The sequence below is a fragment of the Nomascus leucogenys genome, chromosome 8 (assembly GCF_006542625.1).
Source record: "Nomascus leucogenys isolate Asia chromosome 8, Asia_NLE_v1, whole genome shotgun sequence".
Taxonomy (NCBI): domain Eukaryota; kingdom Metazoa; phylum Chordata; class Mammalia; order Primates; family Hylobatidae; genus Nomascus; species Nomascus leucogenys.
The window spans coordinates 81,115,539-81,138,924 of NC_044388.1; the positions used below are offsets into that span (position 1 = coordinate 81,115,539).

The 23,386-nt window shown below is 39.4% G+C and overlaps 1 protein-coding gene, 1 non-coding gene and 1 pseudogene across 7 annotated transcripts in view; all 3 read left to right on the forward strand.

Moving 5' to 3' along the window:
• UBAP2 (ubiquitin associated protein 2) overlaps positions 1 to 23,386 on the forward strand; it is a 128,313-nt gene that overhangs the window by 79,724 nt on the left and 25,203 nt on the right. For all 6 annotated transcript variants that reach the window (XM_030817571.1, XM_030817569.1, XM_030817570.1 and 3 more), the window contains 5 exons: positions 5,660 to 5,725; positions 8,605 to 8,657; positions 14,543 to 14,610; positions 17,165 to 17,354; positions 22,090 to 22,303. In XM_030817571.1, the coding sequence (XP_030673431.1) occupies positions 5,660 to 5,725; positions 8,605 to 8,657; positions 14,543 to 14,610; positions 17,165 to 17,354; positions 22,090 to 22,303 (591 nt within the window). The remainder of the gene's footprint in view (positions 1 to 5,659; positions 5,726 to 8,604; positions 8,658 to 14,542; positions 14,611 to 17,164; positions 17,355 to 22,089; positions 22,304 to 23,386) is intronic.
• Positions 850 to 1,447, forward strand: LOC115836369 (annotated as a pseudogene).
• On the forward strand, positions 17,789 to 17,870 carry LOC115836518. The gene has a single exon (XR_004031591.1). It is a non-coding gene; the product is annotated as a small nucleolar RNA SNORD121A (small nucleolar RNA).

Below are 23,386 nucleotides of genomic sequence, written 5' to 3' on the forward strand. Positions count from 1 at the left end.
TTAATCTCCCTAGTACTTACTGCCGGAACTATGGCACACACCACTGCACTGGGTGAATTTTAAAGTTTTTTGTAGAGGTAAGATTTTGCATTGTTGCGGAGGCTAGTCTTGAACTCCTGGCTTCAAAGATCCTCCTACCCAGCCAGTGCGAGGATTACTGACATGAGCCACCATGCCCAGCTTAGTTTGTTTAACTTTTAAAAAACAAGTCAAATCAACTCTTAGATGCATACCCAAAAGAAAGGAAAATATAGGTTCACATAAAATCTTGTACAAAAAGATTGATAGCAACATAATTCATAATTATAAAAAAGTAGAAACAACCCATACTTCCTATTGAACAGGTCTGTCTAGGCGGAAAAAAACCTCAAATGTTTATCAATGGATGAATGTATAAGCAAAATATAGAATATACACAGAATGGAATAATGTTCAGCCATAAAAAGGAATTAAGGTACATACTACAACATGGATGAACCTTGAAAATAGTATGCAGAGTCACAGAAAGACCACATATATCGTATTTTATGATTTTATTTATCTGAAATGTCTAAGGCAAATCTATAGGGACAGAAATTAGCTTGGTGGTTGCCTAGGGCTAGAACTATTTGGGAAAAGTGGTGAGTGACTACAAATGAGTATGGAGTTTGTTTTTGGAATGTTGAAAATGTTCTAGAATTAGAGGTGATGGTTGCACAAATTGTGAATATACTAAAAATTATTCAACTGTTGTAAAAGGATAGATTTCATGTTTGTATTATATATAAAAATATAGAAATTAGTATTATCCATTTAACAAAATTAAGGAGAAAAATCCATATGATTATTTCAATAAGGAAAAGCATTCAATATTCGTTCATGATTAAAACAAACTGTTTCTGAGTGGCATGTGGGATTTGAGCCTGATAATGGCCCTTGATTCCACCAACATAGAGACTTTGTACCGCGTCCCATTAGTGCTCGAATGTCCCAACCTGAAGCTGAAGAAGCCGACCAGGCTGCACATGCCCTCGGCCATGGCTATGTATGCTCTGGTGGTGGTGTCTTGCTTCCTCATCACCAGAGGAATAATTTATGATGTTATTGTTGAACCTCAACGTGTTGGCTCTGTGACCGATGAACATGGGCATCAGTGGCCAGTAGCTTTCTTGGTGTACAGAGTAAATGGACAGTATATTATGGAAGGACTTGCATCCAGCTTCCTGTTTACAATGGAAGGTTTAGGTTTCATAATCCCGTACCAGTCGAATGCACCAAATATCCCAAAACCCAGTAGATTTCTTCTTCTATTCAGTGGATTTGTCTGTGTCCTATTGAGTTTTTTTTATGGCTAGAGTATTCATGAGAATGTAACTGCCAGGCAATCTGATAGGTTAGAGTGCCTTTTGAGAAGAAATCAATGGATACTGGATTTGTTCCTGTCAATGAAGTTTTAAAGGCTATACCAATCCGCTGTTGCGAAATGTGGAAAAGAATGAAGAGCAGCAGTAAAGAAGTATGTAGTGAAAACACTGGAAGTGTAGCTTGGAGTAAAATTTCTTCTTGGTATCAAAGAGACAAGTTTATCACAGTATTTTTTTTCCTGCTGACCTATTGACATCAATGATGTTGAGTGACATTTTCTTCTTAGTTTTTCATTTTTTAAAGAAAATATACTCCAGTTTACAAATATAATATTGAATAAAGTGATTATTTTTTACAGCCCCTTTAACTTTTTTTTGGAGATGACATTTCTGATTTTCAGAAATTAATATAAAATCTGGAAGCAAGATTCCATAAGTTGAGAATTCTAGATGGCTGATCAGCTTTACCTGTGGTGCTTTGCCTTTTAACAGGGAGTGTGATAATACATTATTTCAGATATCTATGTGTGACTGTTTCCTGAGCAATAAGATCTATGAAAGGAGCAGAAATAAATAATTTTTCTAATTAAAAACAAAACCCTGGCAGTTAGGAATACAAGGAATTTCCTTAATCAGATCAGGAATATCTGTAAACTTACAGCAGATATTACAGTCAATGGTGATATATTGAATGGTTTTCCTCTGGAACAAGATAAAAACACATGCGGTCCCTGCTTCCATTCTCACTGTACTGGAGCTCCTAGCCAGTGCAATAAAGAAAAAATAAGTAAGTCATAAGGATTGGAAAGGGAGAATAAACCATTGTTTTTTGTGATTGTGTGAAAGAATCTATAGACAAATTATTGGGGAGTTTCACAAGCACAAGATGCAAGACACAAGTTTCATGAAGGCATGTATTTTTATAAATCATCAACAAACAGAAAATGGAAAAAAATTGCTAGTAGCTTCAGAAAACACCAGATGCCTAGGAATAAGTCTAATGATATGTAAGATATGTAAGATTAGAAAAAATATAAAACAATATTGAGAGAAAATAAAGAAGACAATAAATAGAGGGATATACCACTTTAATATTTTAGTCTCACTGTTGTGACATTTAGTTTTTACTGACTCAGTCTTTGAATTTATTAATCCACGGTAGTTCGTCTCATGTAAATTTTCCCCACTGATTTTTTTAAAAAAATCAGATTTGTTGTAGTTTTTGTATAAATACACATATATTCTCCCCTTTTTAGAGGTACAGAGGATGAATTCTAACAAATGCATATAGAATTATAACCATCATTAAAATATAATTATGGTACTTCTTTACTAGCAGTGAACAATTGCAAACAAAGAATAAGAAAAACAGTACTTTTTTTAGTAGTACCAAAAAAACAAGAAATAGTTATTTCTGACTACATATATGCAAGATTTGTATGTTAATATTATGCAACATGTTGGGAAAGATCAAAGAAGACCCTCATAAAAGGGAACATATTCAGTGTTCATGAATCGGAAGACTCAATATCTTTGAAATGTCATTTCTCTCCAAATTGATCGATAGCTTCAGCACAATTCCAATAAAAATCTTAGCAGATTTTTGACAACTTGATTCTTTTTTTTATTTTTATTTTTTTCGAGATGGAGTCTCACTCTGTCACCCAGGCTGGAGTGCAGTGTTGCAATCTCAACTCACTGCAACCTCCACCTCCCGGGTGAGTGATTTCCTACCTCAGCCTCCTGAGTAGCTAGGATTACAGGTGTGCGCCACCATGCCCAGCTAATTTTTTTTTTTTTTTTTTTTTTTTGTATTTTTAGTAGAGACAGGGTTTCATGTTGGGCAGGTAAGTGTTGAACTCTGACCTCAAGTGATCTGCCCACCTCAGCCTCCCAAAGTGGTGAGATTACAGGTGTGAGCTATTGTGCCTGGCCTTGACAACTTGACTCTAAAATTTTTATATAATATTAAAGGGACTAAAGTAGCCTAAACAATTTTGAAAAGAAAAAAAAAGTTCTAAGACCCACACTCCCTGATTTCTTTTGTTTTTTTGAGATGGAGTCTCGCTTCGTCACTCAGGCTGGAGTGCAGTGGCACGATCTCTGCTCACTGCAAGCTCTGCCTCCCGGGTTCACGCCATTCTCCTGCCTCAGCCTCCCAAGTAGCTGGGACTGCAGGCGCCCGCCACCACACCTGGCTAATTTTTTTGTAGTTTTAGTAGAGACGGGGCTTCACTGTGTTAGCCAGGATGGTCTCCATCTCCTAACCTTGTGATCTACCCGCCTCAGCCTCTCAGAGTGCTGGGATTACAGGTGTGAGCCACTGCACCCGGCCCACACTCCCTGATTTTAAGAACTGCTCTAACGCTACAGTAAGCAAAACACATAAATCAATAGCATAGTAGTTTAGAAATAAACACATATACATATGGCTAATTGTTTTTTGTCAAAGATTATGAGGCAATTCAATGCCATACATTATATTGTATACAAAAATTACCCTCCAAGTTTACACTTAAACATGAAACCTAAAAGTACAACTTACAAAAAAGATGTAGTGGCAAATCCTAGTGACTTTAGGTTAGGCAAAGATTTCTTACATAGAATCCGATAAGCTTGAGTCATAAAAGAGAAAATTGACAAAGTACATTTTATCAAAAATTATGAAATTCTTCTGAAGAGAAAAATGAAATGATAGGATGAGACGTAGTCTTGGAGAAAATGTTTATATAAAATCCATATTTGATAAGGACTTATATACAAAATAAATAAAGAACTCTCACAATTCAGTAATAAGAAAACAACCTCCTAAAACAAATGAGCAATTAAAAATGGAAAAAATGGAAGAAGTTCTAGAAATGGATAGTAATGATTGTACAACATTGTGAATACACTCTGTGCCACTAAATTGTACACTTGGAGAGGGTCAGAAATGGTAAATTTTGTGTAATGTCTGTTTCAACACGGAGACTGGTGAAGGATAATTTCCTGTGAATCTAATTATTTTAACATAAGTTAATTAAAAGCAAAATATTTGCATTTATAAGGGAAGATGATAAATGGATAGCAAACAAATCTTTGAGTGTGCTCATCATTATTAGTCACTGGGGAAATACAAAGTAAAGCCACATTGAGTTACTCCCATTCACCTATTAAAATGGCTTTAAAGGAAATGAAAAATTCCAAGTGCTGGTGAGGATTGTGGAATAACAGGTACTCATATACATGCCTGGTGGGAAAGCATACCTTTATCGTACAATCTGACAATCCCATTCTCAGGTTTTTATAAAAGTGGAATGAAAACACATCCAAACAAAAAAGTGTATGTGATATTATAGTGCCTTTATTAATACCTCCACTGATGGTTTTTTTTCTTGCTTCTTTTTTTTTAAGAGATGGGGGTCTCAATTTGTTGTCCAGGCTGGAGTGTAGTTGGTATTCACAGGCATAATCTTAGTGCACTACAACCTCAAACTCCTGGGCTCAAGTGATCCTCCTGCATCACCTTCCTGTGTAGCTGGGACTACAGCCCTGTACCACTGTGCACAGCTTCCACACACAGTGTGGAAGAACTGTGTGTGGAAGCTGTGCCCGTTTCCATGGCTTTGAAGCCGAATGTTGTGCAAGTGTTGAAGCAGAATGTTGAATTAGTCAATTAGTTACTTTTTTTTAATTTTCTCTTTCCTCCTCTCTCTTTTCTTTCATCTCCTCCCACTTATTATTTAAAGTAGCAGATTTCTTGCTGAAAAGCATTTAGATAAGCAAAACCAGTTTGTTGTAGAATACAGTTAAAGGATGTCATCAGCTGATGGTGCTGGCTGTTTTTCCAGAGGCCTTACAGAATGGTATTGGCTTGTTGATAAGAGAGTTCTGAGTCCAGGACTCAGCCTTATAGGCTCAGAAACCCAACTGTTGACAGTATAATAACCACAAATCTATTCCCGATGTGAGGAACACTCAAATTAACCAAACTAGAAAGACTTGTGTATACTCAGAAGGCTAATTTATAAATTTTCTAAAAACTGGTACCTGTTGAACAGATTAGAATACTCTCTTTGATGAGTGAGAAGGGAGCTTGGTAAACATGGGCATGAGAATGAGAATAATTGAAGTAATTTGAGTGTCCAAGAGCCATCAAGGATAAGATTCATAACTTGATTTGCAGTGACCTGTAAGAGTATGGATTTCAATTACATTTCACTATCCTTGGGCAGTAACGCAGCATATACATAGCTTTGACAGTGACCATCTTCTCTGTGATGAATACTTTCATTCTTTTGATATGTTTAAACCCTCAATTTTACATTGGTCCACAGAACTGGCATCACATACTCACAACATAGCTCAGGATCTGTCAAACAAAAGTTCTTATGGACTCAAAGGTATGAATAATTTTTTAATTTTTTAAATTAAGAATCTTATAAATTGCTTGCAATACCTGTCATTTTTTATCAAAGCTAGCTAATAAAAATTTATCAGATAAATGTTTGTAAACTATACCTGTTTATTTGGTAATCATATTTGCAGTTTGCTAATGGAAATGTTTTGTTGATTGACTTTCAAGGTGCCACAGAATTTTCATCGTTTTCCTTGTTCCTAAGTGGCCTTAACATACATTCGTTAGAGGACTAACACCAAGTCAAATTGAACCTAAAGCATTCATCTCAAATATATTGTTTTAAGCTGAAAATAAGAATTGTTGAAGTTTTTCCCTTATGTTTTGGGGTGTAGGTCTAATGTGGACCAAATTAAAATTTTAATATTCCAAAATATGATTAAGACCTGAGCCTCTGCCTTCTGTATTTAATGTCTGGAATTTTTTATAGTCTGTGTAGGTATGGCTAGTTCCTGCAACAACGTGGCACTTGCTTCTGACATGGGAGTTTCCCCTGTAATTTCCTGACTTACCACTCTATCATGTTGCATCTCTGCTTATAACTATCTGTTTCCCTGTTTTTCCTTCAGGCTACATACATAGTGCCTTGTACTTGCTTTTAAATGTACTCAGATTCTCACCCTATTATGCAAGTCCAAAGTTGTGTTTAATTATTTTCAAAATACTGCTCTCAAAGTGGTAGGCCAGTCTTTTTTTATTTTTTTATTATGTTATTTTTATGTTTTTTTATTTTTTTTTGAGATGGAGTTTTGCTCTTGTTGCCCAGGCTGGAGTGCAATGGCATGATCTCGACTCACTGCAACCTCTATCTCCTGGGTTCAAGCAATTCTCCTGCCTCAGCCTCCCAAGTAGCTGGGATTTACAGGTGTGAGCCACCACCCCTGGCTCATTCTTTGTATTTTTAGTAGAGATGGGGTTTCACCATGTTGGCCAGGCTGATCTGAAACTCCTGACCTCAGGTGATCCACTCACCTCTGCCTCCCGAAGTGCTGCAATTACAGGCATGAGCCACTGCTCCAGGCCCTATTTTTTATTATTTATTTATTTATTATTTATTTATTTATTTGTTTTTGAGATAGAGTCTCGCTCTGTTGCCCAGACTGGAGCAGTGACATGATCTGAGCTCACTGCAACCTCCACCTCCCGGGTTCAAACGATTCTCCTGCCCCAGCCTCCCCAGTAGCTGGGACTACAGGCACACGCCACCATGCCCGGCTAATTTTTGTAGTTTTAGTAGAGACGGGGTTTCACCATATTGACCAGGCTGGTCTTGAACTCCTGACCTCGTGATCCACCCACCTCTTCCTCCCAAAGTGCTGGGATTACAGGCATGAGCCATCATGCCCAGCCTTTTTTAAACTTTTAATACATCTCCTGAATTGCCATGGTAGGCCATTCTTACTACATATCATGCATAAAAGTCTGTTTTAACTTACTACATTAACTGTACATATAGTGGCTGAGCTGCTCAAATTTATATGTATTTTATCGCAATTTTAAAAATTAGAAAAAATAATGTATATTTTAAGCTTTAGAGTACTTTTAATATTTTTTATGTAGGTTTTTGTAATGTTTCATCATTGTTTTTCTCCTGGAAATTTTCCTTTATATTCTTGTGTGTGTGTGTTTCATCTTCGCCATCAAGCTTTCTCTTACCATTCTGGCTTTCATTAACTTCATCCTCCAAATTTCCAGTGTATTAGTGGTTTCTCAGACAGAATTAAATGTTTTCGGTTTTGAAACATCTGTATTTTACATCCAAATATTGGCACAGTTTACATCACATTTCACAGAGAGTCATCCCAATCTGAAATCAGGTACATCCTGTGAAAAACATTCCATAAATAAGGACTCTCTTTCTAGGAAACAGTCATCATTTTACTTATGAGGAGGTCAGTTATTTGGCTGTTTACATGATTCTAAGGAAGGTAGACATGGTTACCTGACTTCTTTTGTCTCACAAGCGTGTCCCTCCTCCTTTTCCCTCTCCATACACAACTTTTGGAGAGAAATGGAATTTTGTATGTCAGATGATTAACTCCTTTCTTCCTATAAAGGAACTGAAAACATCCATAATCCCGCTTTCTGGGGTTGTCATTAATTTCTTAGTGTATTTCCTTTAAAAACCATTATCTATGGGCATTTTTTTAAATACATGCTATAAACAATGGCCCTCTACTTATATAAGATCTGTAAGTAAGTATTTTTTGAGTAGCAACACTTTTGAAAGTACTTAGATGGGTTATGGATGAGTATTCTGTAAGAACTGTTTGAGTGCATCCTGCGTACTGACTCCAGAACTTAAAGCAGCAGACTTGGTGTGAGCAAGAGTAGTGTTAAACTTTGCTGGAGACCTATTAGGAAACCACGTAGTAGAGCTAATATTTTATAAAAAGGATGCTTCTCTAAATTTGATAATTCAGTAATCCACCTGAAATAGGGTCCAAGACAGATTTGCCTTAAAATGAAATTTGTTGTTTTGAAGACTATATTGTAAGAAATCAAACCATTGTTAAATGTCTATATTTGTGCTACATCCATACTTTTCTTACTCATGGCAGAATTGCTTGGATTTGACCTATATTGAAGCAAAATCCATTTGAAACACTGATTTGAGGTTATGTAGATAGTGACTACTAGTCAAGTTGCATTTGTAAACATTACTTCAAAGAGAACGAGAGAAAAGAAATATTACTGATTTTACTGGGAATAGATTAAGAATGTCATGTTTCTTGGGTTGTAAACTAAATTGCTAGTGAGGTGTATGTGTCTTTTTTCCTGCATAGTACACAAAAAGGAATCATTTGGACTCGGACTGTATTTGACTTTGTGGTGTAAACTTTGATTGCCGTTGTTTCCCAATAGGGGCTTGGAAGAATTCTGTGGAAGAGTGGACAACAGAAGACTGGACTGAAGATGTAAGTGTTCGCTGTCAGATGAGACCTTTCTTTTTTTTTTTTGAAATGGAATTTCACTTTTGTTGCCCAGGCTGGAATGCAATGGTGTGATCTCGGCTCATTGCAACCTCCGCCTCCCGGATTCAAGCAGTTCTGCCTCAGCCTCCCAAATAGCTGGGATTACAGGTGTGTGCCACGACGCCTGGCTAATTTTGTATTTTTTTTTTAGTAGAGATGATGTTTCACCATTTTGGTCAGGGTGGTCTCAAACTCCTGACCTCAGGTGATACACTTGCCTCAACCTCCAAAGTGCTGGGATTATAGGCATGAGACACTGCGCCTGGCCGATACCTGTCTTTCTTTCAGTGTTTGGTGGGAACTTTGGTGCTTGGAAGAAAGAGCCTGAGACATCTTATCTTGGCTTCTTTTCTGGCATGTATCGTAGCCAGGGTTTTCGAGAGTTGGCTTTTTTAACAGATGCTTCTTAAAAGGAACTTAGATTTTCAGATTTTTAAGAATATTTGTTTTCATGCTTAAAAATGACCAAGTGTCAAGATGATTGGGAAATTGGAAAAAACAAACAAGAAAAAAGGTTGAGGTGTTAGGCTGGGCGTAGTGGCTCACAACTATAATCCCAGCACTCTGAGAAGCTAAGGTAGGAGGATCACTTGAAGCCAGGAATATGAGACCTGCCTGAGTAACAAAGTGAGACCCCTGTCTCTACAAAAAAATAATAATAATAAAATTACGTGGATGTGGGGTTGTGCATCTGTAGTCTCAGCTACTCAGGAGGCTAAGGCAGGAGGATCTCTTGAGCCCAGGAGTTCAAGGCTGCATTATCGTTTCACCACCCTCTATCTAGCCTGGGTGACAGAGCAAGAATCCATCTTAAAGCAAACAAACAAAATTTACCAGGTGTTAAGTAGGATTGATTTTTTTTTTAAGCTTATCTGTGTTTTGTTTGACCTGATAGCCAGCTGACACTGTTGCCCAGATTTGTGAACTATTATTCTTTAGAATATTTTCATTAAAGGAGAGTCTATATTTTGGATCACAGTTGAAATTAACCTGAATAAGTTTGCTCTGGTTCCATGCCCAACCTCTTCCCCTTTTGACTAGAAGAACGCTTTTTTTTAAAAAAAAATTCCTTTATTCCAGAGATATTTTTGAGCATGTTACACTAGCTTCTGGGTACCGTCAGTCTATTAAGTTCTGCTTTCAGCATAGTATTTTTTTGGAAAAAAAAAAATAAGTTAAATAATAGAGAAAAAAGGGATAAATAACCCAATACCATAAAATTTTATACCTCTTTTCTGTTTGACTGTCAAATTCTAGAACTCTTGAGTTTGGTATCTACCTGACACAGAGTTTGAGCAGACATTGAGAGGGAAAGAATAAATGGATTACAAATACAGATCCTCAAAACTATATACAATGACGCAGAGTTTGAGATTCTTTTTCTCTGTCTCCATATGTGTTTCCATTTATGCTAACAGGACCTGCTTGGAATGAGAAACAAGAAACATGATTTCTACTTGACTTGTTTGATGACCTTAGGCAGGGCATTGTTCCTTGGGTCTTACTACTCCTTCACACACAGTATTATTTGGGTTTTAAGTGGTGTTTGAACAACCCACTACCATAGATAGATTCATTTTACCTTGTAAAAAATAAACACTTTAATTTTTTTTTTTCTTTTTTTTGAGACAGGGCCTTGCTCTTGCTCTGTCGCTCAGGCTGGAGTGCAGTGGTGCGATCATAGCTCACTGCAGCCTCAACCCCCCAGGCTCAAGCAGTTCTCTTGCCTTGGCTTCCCAAAGTTCCAGGATTACAGGCATAAGCCACCATGCCTGGCCAAAATTAAGCAATTTTGGACAAGCATTTTTTTTTTTTTTAAACTTTGTACTTTTGCTTCCTTTCTTTTTTTAGCAGGATTAAATCTGGCTTGTTAGGAGTGAGCTGGGTAGAGTGTGACAAAGATGAGAGTAGATATGCTCCTTTAGTTGGGATTTGGGGGATATTTTCACTGCTGCTGCATACTAATTGAAAGTCCTTAGTGTTATGATGCCACCTGGCTTTCTAGTTATCCTTGGCTGTGCATCATACTGGTACGACGTTTGATACCTTTAATATCAGAGGCTGGACTTGATAAGTGGTTATTTAAACCAGTGGAGGGTTGAGCACTAGTGTTAAAGGGAAGTCAAAGTGAATAGTCTGTGGACATCTTACCTTATTTTGAACAGAACCATCCCACGTATAAATGTTTTTTATTGTTAGAATTTTTGCTAAAGTTTTGTTGCAAGGTGGGATAGGAGAAGGTTGCAAGGCTAAAAGCTTTACATCTGGTTGCCTCTCAGGATCAGCAGGCATGTCAGAAAATCAGCAAGGGATCATGAGACAAAATTCTGTGTAAATTCTAGCTGTTGACCTTCAACAAGGCATCTTTCCAGTCTGAGCCTCCTGTTTTTCATCTGTATAGTGAATATCATAATAGCTGTCCTGCCTAAATTATTGGAGTTTTCCGTGGGTCACATGAAGTCTTTTGATGAACATCTAGTATCAGGCAGTATACATGTACTCCAGAGAAACATTAACATTCTGCTGTATCAAAATATGTAATTCCTGAAAAGAGTTAACAGAATTTGGGTATTTTTTCTTTGGAATCATAAAAATTGTAAATTTCTCTGAGGTGATACAAAGTAATGCTGATCGGTAGGGGAATAATCTAAAATGTGAATCCTAGATTCCTTCTAGATTTTAGAACAATAACTAGTCACCTCTTTTCTCCTTTTATAAAAAAATTAATTAATCTATTTTTTATTTTTTGAGATGTAGTCTCTCCCTGTTGTGCAGGCTGGAGTGCAGTGGCACGATCTTGGCTCACTGCAACCTCCGCCTCGGGGTTCAAGTGATTCTCCTGCCCCAGCCACCTGAGTAGCTGGAATTATAGATGCGCGCCACCATGCCTGGCCAATTTTTGTATTTTTAGTAAAGACGGGGTTTCACCATGTTGGCCAGGCTGGTCTCGAATTCCTAACCTCAAGTGATCTGTCTGACTTGGCTTCCCAAAGGTCTGGGATTACAGGCATGAGCCACTGCGCCCGGCCTTTTTTTAATTTTAAAGACTAGGTCTTGCACTGTTGGCCAGCTCACTCCAACCCCAAACTCCTGTGCTCAAGCGATCCTGTTGCCTCAGCCTCTAAGTAGTTGAGATTACAGGTGCATGCCATCATGCCTGGCCCTTCCTTAAAAAAAAAAAAAAAAAGGCCGGGCACAGTGGCTCATGCCTGTAATCCCAGCATTTTCGGAGGCTGCGGTGGGCGGATCACCTGAGGTCAGTAGTTCAAGACAAGCCTGGCCAACGTGGTGAAACCCTGTCTCTACTAAAAATACAAAAATTAGCCAGGTGTGATGGTGGGCACCTGTAATTCCAATTACTTGGGAGACTGAGGCAGGAGAATCACTTGAACCCGGGAGGCACTTGCAGTGAGACGAGATCACACCATTGCACTCCAGCCTGGGCAGCAAGAATGAAACTCCATCTCAAAAAAAAAAAAAAAAAAGGGTGGGGGGAACCATTCAGTGTTTTATTATCATGTTTAGATATGTCAATGTTTGTAGTAGTTCTCATTTACTTCTTTTTCTCTTTTTCTTAAATAGATTTAATTTGTAAGTTTCTTTCAGGCAAAAATGGATTCACTCGGAATATTAAAATACTACTACCTTGGGGCAGGCACAGTGGCTCATGCCTGTAACCCTAGCACTTTGGGAGGCTGAGGCAGGAGGATCGCTTGAGCCCAAGAGATCAAGAGCAGCCTGGGCAAGATAGGGAGGCCCTGTCTCTACAAAAAATTTTTAAAATAGCTGTGTGTGATGGCAGGTGCCTGTAGTCCCAGCTACTTAGGAAGTGGAGGTGGGAGGAATGCTTGAGCCTGGGAGGTTGAGTTTGTAGCTGCAGTGAGCCTCAGTGATCATGTCACTGCATTCTTGCCTGGGTGACAGAGTAAGGTCTGTCTCCCAAAAAAGAAAAAAAGAAAAAAAAACCCTTCCCACACACCCTGTTTTGGAATAGGATGCAACTTATGCCCTTCTTGTTGACTTGTTGAACCGGTAAACAATTTAGCACTTTTATATTGTTGAAGAAAATGAACACCTACTGTCTGCTCTACCTCCTGCTTACACATACTGTCTCATGCAGGAAGTCTGGTTTTATACAGTGTTTCTGAGACATTTAGAGTTGATAAGAATTATGGGAACCTTTTGAGTAGCATTTTTATGTTTTCCGTATTACCTCATTAGATCAACATTTTCCAGCCTTTCAAAGCCAAGTCCCCACATTGAAAACATAAAAAGAATATGTATCTTTTATTAATGTCAGTTGAGGTTTCAAAAAATTTATCCTGAGTGCCCTAAAAGTGAGTTAAAACAATGTGCATATATCCCAAAATAATTATGCTGAGTGAAAGAAGCCAGGAATAAAGGTTTGGATACTTTTATGATTTCATTTAAAATTCTAGAAAATGCAGCCTAATCTGTAGTGTCAGAAAGCATGTGAGTGGTTGCCTGGGGATGCAGACAAGTTGTGGGAATGAGTGATTCCACAGGGACAGGTGGAAATTGTGGGGGAGTAAAGAATATGTTCACTGTCCTGATTGTGGTGATGGTTTCATGGGAGCCTATGTATGCCAGACTTACTCAGTTACTCGGTTTGAATGTTTGCGGTTTATTGGATGTGTTAGAATGCGATAAAATCAATTTTTTTAAAATAATAGAAACCCATGGTTTAATAAAAATGAAATGTAAAATTACTCATCAATTAAGTACTAAAGACATCTGTCTTTGGGGGGAGAAAACATCGATTATTTCACCTTTACAAACTTCTCAATGACTTCTTCTTCTTCTTTTTTTTTTTTTTTTTTTGAGGCAGGATCTCACTTTGTCCCCTAGCCTGGAGTGCAGTGGTGTGATCATGGCTCACGGCAGCCTCAACCTCTATCTCTGGACTGAAGCGATTCTCCTGCCTCAGCCTCCCATGTAGCTGGGACAGGTGCACACCACCACGATCAGCAAATTTTTTTTTTTTTTTTTTTTTTCCTAGAGATGAAGTCTTACTCCTGGCCTCAAGCAATCCTCCTGCCTCGGCTGCCCAGAGTGTTGGGCCTTCAGGTGTGAGCCACCATTCCTGGCCACCTTCTCAACTTCTTTTTGGCATTTCTGTTAGCATTGTTGGTGGGTTTACTGGTATTCTCGTTTTGTGTAATGACAAATAGAGAAGTGAGTCTGCGGTTGAGCCCTGGTTTGAGTGTTTCACTGTGTTGTTTACCATTAGTCTCATCATTTTCCTGATTTGAAATCATTCTTCTAGGCCTTTCAATCTAAAATTACCTTCACTTGCAGCCAGGCGCCATGGCTTATACTTGTAATCCCAACACTTTGGGAGGCCGAGGTGGGTGCATCACTTGAGGCCAGGGATTGGAGATTATCCTGGGCAACATGGCAAAACCCTGTTTCTACTAAAAATACAAAAATTAGCTCGGTGTGGTGGCGCATGCTGGTGCGTGCCTGGAGGCCCAGCTACTCAGGAGGCCCAGCTACTCAGGAGGCTGAGGTGAGATTATCGCTTGAACCTAGGAGGCACAGATTGCAGTGAGCCGAGGTCACGTCACTGCACTCCTTCCTGGGCAACAGGGCCAGACCCTGTCTCAAAAAAAAAAAAAAAAAAAAAAAAAAAAAAAATGCATTCACTTGAAAATTACTTGTCATGGTCACTTGCATGTTTCATTTTCTTTAGAATAACTGTTATGTGAAGTGTAAGAGACTACTGATGACTACAAATGATCAGGAAGTCAGTGTTTTGGGTTTAATAGTATGTAGAATAAGATTAAATTTTTCAACTTTCCATACAGCTTTCTGAAACAAAGGTCTTCACTGCCTCATCTGCTCCAGCAGAGAATCACATCTCACCTGGGCAAAGGTAAATCCTTTTTGCCATCTTATATTTGTTATTCAAAGCATTACTGAAATCTTTTGCCTCAGGAAAAGTATTTTCATTTTTGGGTCTCTTTCTATTTTATCCCTTTTTATCCAAGGCTAACCTTTATTTTACCACTACTTGGTAATCTGACAGAGCTTCAGTCATTTTCTAATTGATGTATCCACTGATGAATTTGTTAGCAGTTGTTGCAGACATCATGTTAAACTTTTTTCTTTTCTTTTTTGAGACGTAGTTTTGCTCTTGTTGCCCAGGCTAGAGTGCAATGGCGCTATCTCGGCTCACTGCAACCTCCGCCTCCTGGGTTCAAGTGATTCTCCTGCCTCAGCCTCCCAAGTAGCTGGGATTACAGGCATGCGCCCCCACGCTCAGCTAATTTTGTATTTTTAGTAGAGACAGTTTTTCCATGTTGGTCAGGCTGGTCTCGAACTCCCAACCTCAGGTGATCCGCCCACCTCAGCCTCCCAAAGTGCTGGGATTACAGATGTGAGCCACCACACCTGGCCGTTTTTCTTTTTTTTGTTTTTTTGAGACGGAGTCTCACTCTGTCGCCTAGGCTGGAATGCAGTGGTGTGATCTCGGCTCGCTGCAACGTCCCCCTCCCAAGTTAAGTGATTCTTCTGCCTCAGCCTCCCAAGTAGCTGGGATTACAGGCGCCCGCCACCACGCCCGGCTAATTTTTGTATTTTTAGTAGAGACGGGGTTTCACCATATTGGCTAGGCTGGTCTCGAACTCCTGACCTTGTGATCCGCCAGCCTCGGCCTCCTAAAGTGCTGGGATTACAGGCATGAGCCACCATGCCTGGCCTAAACTTTTTAAATGGTTGCTATTTTCACTTTTGTAGACATATTTTTTTTTTTGACAGAATGAACTTAATACATTGTATTCTTTGGTTTCTTCATGTACCATTTATTTAGATCTTCTGAAACTAATACAGATCTCTTATTTGAGTTCTACTAGTTTTACTCTACTAGATTACAGAAAAGGAAGGAACTACAGGATAACAACAACATTCTTAGAATGTACACTGAACCAAATGAGAAGAGCATTTATTTACATTTTAGTTTTCACACTAAACACCTTTGAAAGTGGTTTCAAAGTGTAGTGATCTGGAAAGATAAAAGACTGGTTACATATGATACCTTAGAAATGAAGGCAGTTTTGAACTTAACAGGATCAATCTCATGCCAGATGAGACGGTGATGAGATTTCATTGTAGGGAAATAAAAATGATTAATGATTATGTCTTATATTGTTTTGAGATTGTTTAGAGTTTCTTGTTAAATGCACATATTCTCTATTGTATTTATGATTCAGTGAATTTACTGGGATCATTGTCATGAAATTCAACTTGGCTATAGTCTATAAGGGAGAGGAACTCAGGCTAGGAACTTTGCCATGTGTCAGGAATGAGTCTTGAATTGTCCTACAATCTGCCTGTCTCATTGGCATAGTGAGAATGTCAGTTAGGAGAACTGATGGGAACTGGCCTTTGAAAGGATTGAATGGCATTCATTACAAGGTTAGGTAATACGGTGCATCTGGCAGGTCCTACTACACTAGGTAAGTTTAGAAAAGAGTTGGTACAGGAAGTTTGTAGCTCATTCTTGTCAGGTAGTCCAAATTGGAATATCTGTCTGGGGGTGTTTTAAGAGTTCTGGTTAACAGTATATTTGTTATTATACTGTGCATTTATTCCTGAATATTTTAAAGATAAAATTATATGGGCATGTGTGTGTGTGTGTATACACACACTTAAATGTATTATGGGATAGAATGTAAAAATTTAAGATAAATATGAAACTTGGTCAGGTAGGGTGGCTCACGCTTGTAATCCCAGCACTTTGGGAGGCCAAGCAGGCGGCTCACTTGAGATCAGGAGTGAGACCAGCCTGTCCAACATGGTGAAACCCTGTCTCTACTAAAAATAGAAAAATTAGCCGGGCATGGTAGCACACGCCTGTAATCCCAGCTACTTGGGAGGCTGAGGCACGAGAATCGCTTAAGCCTGGGAGGCGGAGGTTGCAGTGAGCCAGGATCACACCACTGCATTCCAGCCTTGGTAACAGAGTGAGACACTGTCTTAGAAAAAAAAAAAAGGTGAAACTTATTGAATTGCTTACTGCAGGTGAGGTCTTCATTCCCTAGAAATATGGATTTATTAGGAATTCTGGTTTTAGGTAATAAATGGGTAAAATATTCTAGGTAAAATGAACCAAACTTGAGAAAATTGTTTAATTTTATTTTATTGCTCCAGGTTTTCAAATCAGTTTATAATGTGTTAGTCATTACTTTGAAAATTTCTCAATACACCTTTTGATTCTCTTCTCTGCAAAGCCCTGCTTCAGTCTCTGTGGCTTGGTATGCTCTTTTGTGTGGATGATGCCCTCCTTTTGCCCCCTTAAACCCCATTTTCCAGAGGTTCTCCTCATTTGATTTTTAATGTAAATTCACTATATATTGATTGACTTCTCAAATTCATTTGTTGGTAAGATTTGCTTATGACTGGTTCCTCATTGCTTTTTGTCTGCTTAGCATTGATCTGGTAGCCTTGCTCCAGAAGCCTGTTCCTCACAGTCAAGCCTCAGAAGCCAACTCCTTTGAAACTTCCCAACAGCAGGGCTTTGGCCAAGCCCTTGTCTTCACAAATTCGCAACACAACAATCAGATGGCACCAGGGACTGGCAGCTCCAGTGCTGTCAACTCCTATTCTCCTCAGAGCCTGGTAACTCACTTCTATTTCAGTGTGGGATTTTAAGAAATATACCCATTAGCAAATGTATTCTAGAATATGATACATGCCTTATAATTACTTTCTAAATATAAAAATATCTACAGTAAGGCCGGGCATGATGGCTCATGCCTGTAATCCCAGCACTTTGGGAGCTGAGGCATGAGGATTACTTGAACCCAGGAGTTTGAAACCAGCCTGGGCAAAACTCTGTCTCTACAAAAGAAGCAAACTAACAAAAATTAGCTGAGTGTGATGTTGTGTGCCTGTAGTCTCAGTTACTTGGGAGGCTGAGATTGGAGGATCACTTGTGCCCAGGAGTTTGAGGTTGCAGTGAGCCATGATCATGCCTCTGTACTCCAGGCTGGGTGACAGAGCGAGACCCTGTCTCTAAAACAAAACATCAAAAAATTCTACAGTAGATCTCAGTCCAGAAAACAATGATGTGGTAATTTCCAAGCACATATCTGATGATTCCATGTGGAATTTAACTACCTGAGTTTCCTGGACAAAGATAAAAATTTTTTTATGGTTTGTCGAATTCTTTGAACTGATGATCACTCTTGAGATTGAAAGCACCCCTTTCTTCTGAATGATGTTTTCCTTGTATTTTGTTTCATATTGTGTCTCTATAAGTAGTATATTCAATTTCTTACTTGTTTTCCAATTAAATGCAAAAGTTTATCAGAATTGACTTGCTATAAAATAATGTAAAAAGTCTAAGTCTGCCTAGGTACTTATATTTTTTGCTTTTTTTCCCCCTAAGACCGTAAAATAAGCTACATTTTCTTAAAATGCCAAATGATTAACAGAGGCCCTTATAGTTTGGATGTGTTTTTATTGAAACAGTGTCATTTAGTACTGTATGACTGACTTCCAATGTGAGTTAAGCTCCCATCCAGAAGGAATTTCAGGAACTGTTAGTGAAGGCTGTGAAGATAGGCTTATGGAAGTATAAGCTTAGATCATAGCCTATACAAGAATGTTGCTTTAGAATGGTGAACTGAAGTTCCTACCCAACTACAGGAAGTTCTGAGCTGGCAAGGGGAAGTTGGAAAGGTCTATGGATGCAGAACTACAGCTCTTACTAGGGATAATTATTTTAGTTTGTTGCTGCGTTTTTCCTGAAATTTATTGCTGAGAAACAGAATTCCCCTGAGTTAAATCACTTGTTTTACCGTGATAAAATTGAGAATTGAATATTTAAACTTTTCCTTAGTATTTTCTACTCTGTGTAGCCATATCATGTGTTGGGCTTGGGGACTTGGTGTTTTTAGTATCATTGGTATATGAGGTGGTGTCAGTGCTTGAAGTGTAGGACAGCCCAAGGCTTCTCTATTTTGAGAAGGCCTAATAAAAACCCTGATTTTTAATTGAAGCACCAGAGTCTTTTCCTCCTCCGCCTTTCCCTCTGCTACTGGTATAATTATGTAATGCCCTTGCTGAAATCTATGTGTGTCCACTGAATTGATAAGAAGGACTTGAGTTTTTACAGCGATCTTCAGATATGTTGCTTTATGTAGTGACCAGCATGAGAATGACCAACATGAGAAAGCAGAATAAGAATTGTTTGTGTGGCATTGTATTAGAGCAGTGGTTCTCAACCCTACTCTAAACTTTAAAAATAACTGGGGGCTGGGGGCTGGGGGCTGGGCGCGGCGGCTCACACCTGTTATTCCAGCACTTTGGGAGGCCGAGGTGGGTGGATCACTTGCGGTCAGGAGTTCAAGACCAGCCTGGCCAATGTGGTAAAACCCCATCTCTACTAAAAATACAAAAATTAGCCGGGCTTGGTGGTGGGCGCCTATAATCCCAGCTTCTTGGGAGGCTGAGGCAAGAGGATCATTTGAACCTGGGAGGTGGAGGTTGCAGTGAGCCGTGATCACGCCATTGCACTCCAGCCTGGGCGACGAGAGAAACTCTATCTCAAAAAAAAAAAAAAAAAAAATCACTGGGGAGGCCAGGCATGGCATGGTGGCTCATCCCTGTAAATCCCAGAACTTTGGGAGGCTGAGGCCGGAAGATTGTGAGATGCCAGGAATTTGAGACCAGCCTGGCAACATAGCGAGGCCTCATCTTGCTAAAATAAAATAAGCTGGTTGTCGTGGCACATGCCCTGTAATCATAGCTACTGTAATCCCAGCTACTTGAGAGGCTGGCATGGGAGGATCACTTGAGCCCAGGAGGTTGTTCTGTGGCCCTCCAGCCTGGGTTGACAGCAAGACCTTGTCTCCAAATAATAATTAATAATAAAATAAAATTGCTGGAGAACCTAGTAAATAACAGCAGCAACAGAAGTGATAATGATATTTCCTGAGTCTCTAAAACAAAACGTGTCCTCATCTTTGGGATTGGGATTTGGGCACTGTGTGTGTTTGTGTGTATGTGCATGTATGCACATGTGTGTATTGTATACATTTTAAAAGTCTCTCCTTTGATTTAAATGTGTAGGTGGACTTAAGAGGCCTATGCTGTGTATTACCTAGGGCATGGCAGTAGTCATTGATTCAGTGATTTCGCTGTGTTGTAAAGCACATAGTGCATTTGATAAAACTAGCTGATGCGTGTTAGGGATTATGTAGGATAACAGGATGAAGAGAGTCATCACCAGGGAAGCCTTCATTAAATCAGTGGGCTTGAGCTGGATTTTTGCAAATTGGTAGCAACCTCAGACCAGTGTATTGGGCAACCTGAAAAAAGAATCTGGAGCAGTGGTAAGTAATGTTAGCACAACTGTTTTAGTATGAGCAGATTCTGTGTCACAGCTGTCCATAACCTAATGTTTTACTCAAAGCGGAGAAGTTAGGATTTCCATACAAGTGGGACATTCCTTGCCTTTGAATGTTGATAATAGGAGTAATTGTTTCAACTTACTTGAGGGAAGGCAAAGTATTTGTTTTTGACCATAAATGGATATGAAATGTTATTTTTGTGCCAGGTGCGGTGGCTCCTGCCTGTAATCCCAGCACTTTGGGAGGCCGAGGCAGGCGGATCACAAGGTCAGGAGATCGAGACCATCCTGGCTAACATGGTGCAACCCCTTCTCTACTAAAAATACAAAAAAAAAAAAAAAAAAAAAAAAAAGCTGGGCGTGGTGGTGGGCTCCTGTAGTCCCAGCTACTCGGGAGGCTGTGGCAGGAGAATGGAGTGAACCTGGGAGGCGGAGCTTGCGGTGAGCCAAGATCGCGCCACTGCACTCTGGCCTGGGTGACAGAGCGAGACTGTCTCAAAAAAGGAAAAAGAAAAGAAAAGAAATGTTATTTTTGATGAAGAACTTATATTTCAGAATGATCTTGATACGTAAAAATGTAGTTGAGCTTCCATTGTCTTTTCTAGTCATAGGCTTTCATTCTCTTTGGATCTCAACCTGACAGGACAGATGGGAGAGGAGTAACATTGTTTTTCCTGTACTTATTTATGGAACATATTTGGTGTTCTTAGTCATCTAAACAACTTGAAATGAAAATAGCAGAGTCTATGGTATTTGCTCAACTTCAAATACCTGTGTATTGCAGTGTCTCATTTTGGAATATTAACCACTTAAGTTCAGTGCTTTGACCTGTATTTGATCTTGTGTGTGTGTGTGCGCGCGTGCGTGACGAGTCTAGCTCTGTCACTCAGGCTGGAGTGCAGTGGTGCGATCTCACCTTACTGCAACCTCCACCTCCCAGGTTCAAGCGATTCTCCTGTCTCAGCCTCCCGAGTAGCTGGGATTACAGGCGTGCACCACCATCCCTGGCTAATTTTTGTATTTTTAGTAGAGACGGAGTTTCACCATGTTGGCCAGGCTGGTCTCTAACTCCTGACCTCAGGTGATCCACCCACCTCGGCTTCCCAAAGTGCTGAGGTTACAGGTGTGAGCCACTGCGCCCAGCCTGACCTGTATTTGATCTTGCAGGGTCATCTCACACTGATCTCTTCTTTGACTGTACATCTTGTAATCATTAAAGATGAAGACTGTGGTTCACAGATTAGGAAAATAATGTGTTTTTGTTGGTCAAGCATATATCTTTGTCATGTATTTCATGGTATTCCTTTTTAGTTTTTTTTAAATAGTGATATTTAATTGTGAACTTATGACATCACTTTTTATTACTATTTATTTATTTATTTATTTATTTATTTATTTATTTATTTATTTATTTATTTTGAGACGGAGTCTTGCTCTGTCACCCAGGCTGGAGTGCAGTGGCATGATCTCTGCTCACTGCAAGCTCCGCCTCCTGGGTTCATGCCATTCTCCTGCCTCAGCCTTCCGAGTAGCTGGGACTACAAGCGCCTGTCAAAACTCCTGGCTAATTTTTTTGTATTTTTAGTAGAGATGGGGTTTCACTGTGTTAGCCAGAATGGTCTTGATTTCCTGACCTTGTGATCCAGCTGACCTCGTAATCCACCCACCTTGGCCTCCCAAAGTGTTGGGATTACAGGCGTGAGCCACCGTGCCCGGCCAACATCACGTTTTTAAAAATCGATTTCTTCAAATTCATGGCAAATATTTCCCTTCCCTTTAACTTCTTATGTCAGAATGAGGAAGGATAGCTGTATTTATTTAGTCAGTTTTTATTGCATAGTAATATTTTCATGTAGTATTTTCTAAGTTATATTTTAGTAATTCATATGTCTTAGATTATAGGTTTTAACATACTTGTGAAAATACTTGATGTGTTTTAAAGCCTTGGGTAGAAATTCTGTATTGCTGAGGATTTGTTCTTTTATCCCCCTTTTAAAGTCATCCGTCCTTGGCTCAGGATTTGGAGAGCTTGCACCACCAAAAATGGCAAACATCCCCAGCTCCCAGATTTTGGACCAGTTGAAAGCTCCGAGTTTGGGCCAGTTTACCACCACCCCAAGTACACAGCAGAATAGTACAAGTCACCCTACAACTACTACTTCTTGGGACCTCAAGCCCCCAACATCCCAGTCCTCAGTCCTCAGTCATTTTGGTAGGTATACATTGTTTGTGGGTTTGCCCCTACTGAGGACGTTTCAAGCTTTGGCACAGTGTGTTGACTTATGAACGCTAATGTGGAATTTGTCCAGAGATGTTTCTTTTTAGTAGAACTCTTGCAGTTTCTCAGTTAAATCAGTCTTCCTTTGTTGTACAATACCTGCATTTATTTGTTTTTGTTGTTGTTCTTGATAGTTTCATTATTGTTGGTAGTAGTGGTGGTAGTACATGCCTTGAAAAGTATGGTAAAAGCATGCAAATATGAACATCTAACACTTTGTGTAAATGCATGGACAGAATTTTCTGAGCTCCATTAGAAGAGGGTGGTGATAGAACATAGAATGTGGAAAACATTTTGACTTTTTTTTTTTTTTTTTTTGAGATGGGGTCTTCCTGTGCTGCCCAGGCTAATCTTCACCTCCTGGCCTCAAGCAGTCTTTTCATCTCAGCCTTCTGAGTAACTGGGATTATAGATGTGCACCACTGTATCCAGCCTAGACAATATTTTACTTTATTATTTTGAGTCAGGATCTTGCTCTGTTGCACAGGCTGGAGTACATTGGTACAGTAACGCGTCACTGCCATCTTGCCCTCCCAGGCTCAGTCAATCCTCCCACCTCAGCCTCTCTAGTAGGTGGGACTATAGGCACATGCCATCACTCCTGGCTGATGTTTTTGTAATTTTTTTTATGTGACAGGGTTTTGCCATGTTGCCCAGGCTGGTCTGGAACTCCTGGACTCAGGCGATCTGCCCACCTCGGCCTCCAAAAGTGCTGAGATCACAGCTGTGATCACCACGCCCAGCCTGGACAGTATTTTAACCATCACACTCTCATGCTTTCTCATTCTAACATTTTGAAGTATCAACTATGATTTCATCAACCTTTACATTCCGTGGTTTGTATTGTAAAGGTCCCATGTATAGACTGGATGTTTTCTAAACTAAACTCCCATAGAAATTGTGACATTAAGCCACCATTCCCCACCAGCACTCACATGCCACACTGTATTAAGGAATAGCAGGGGATTTCATTCATTATGGAGCTGGCCATGTGGGCTGGTTTATGGTTAGGGCATG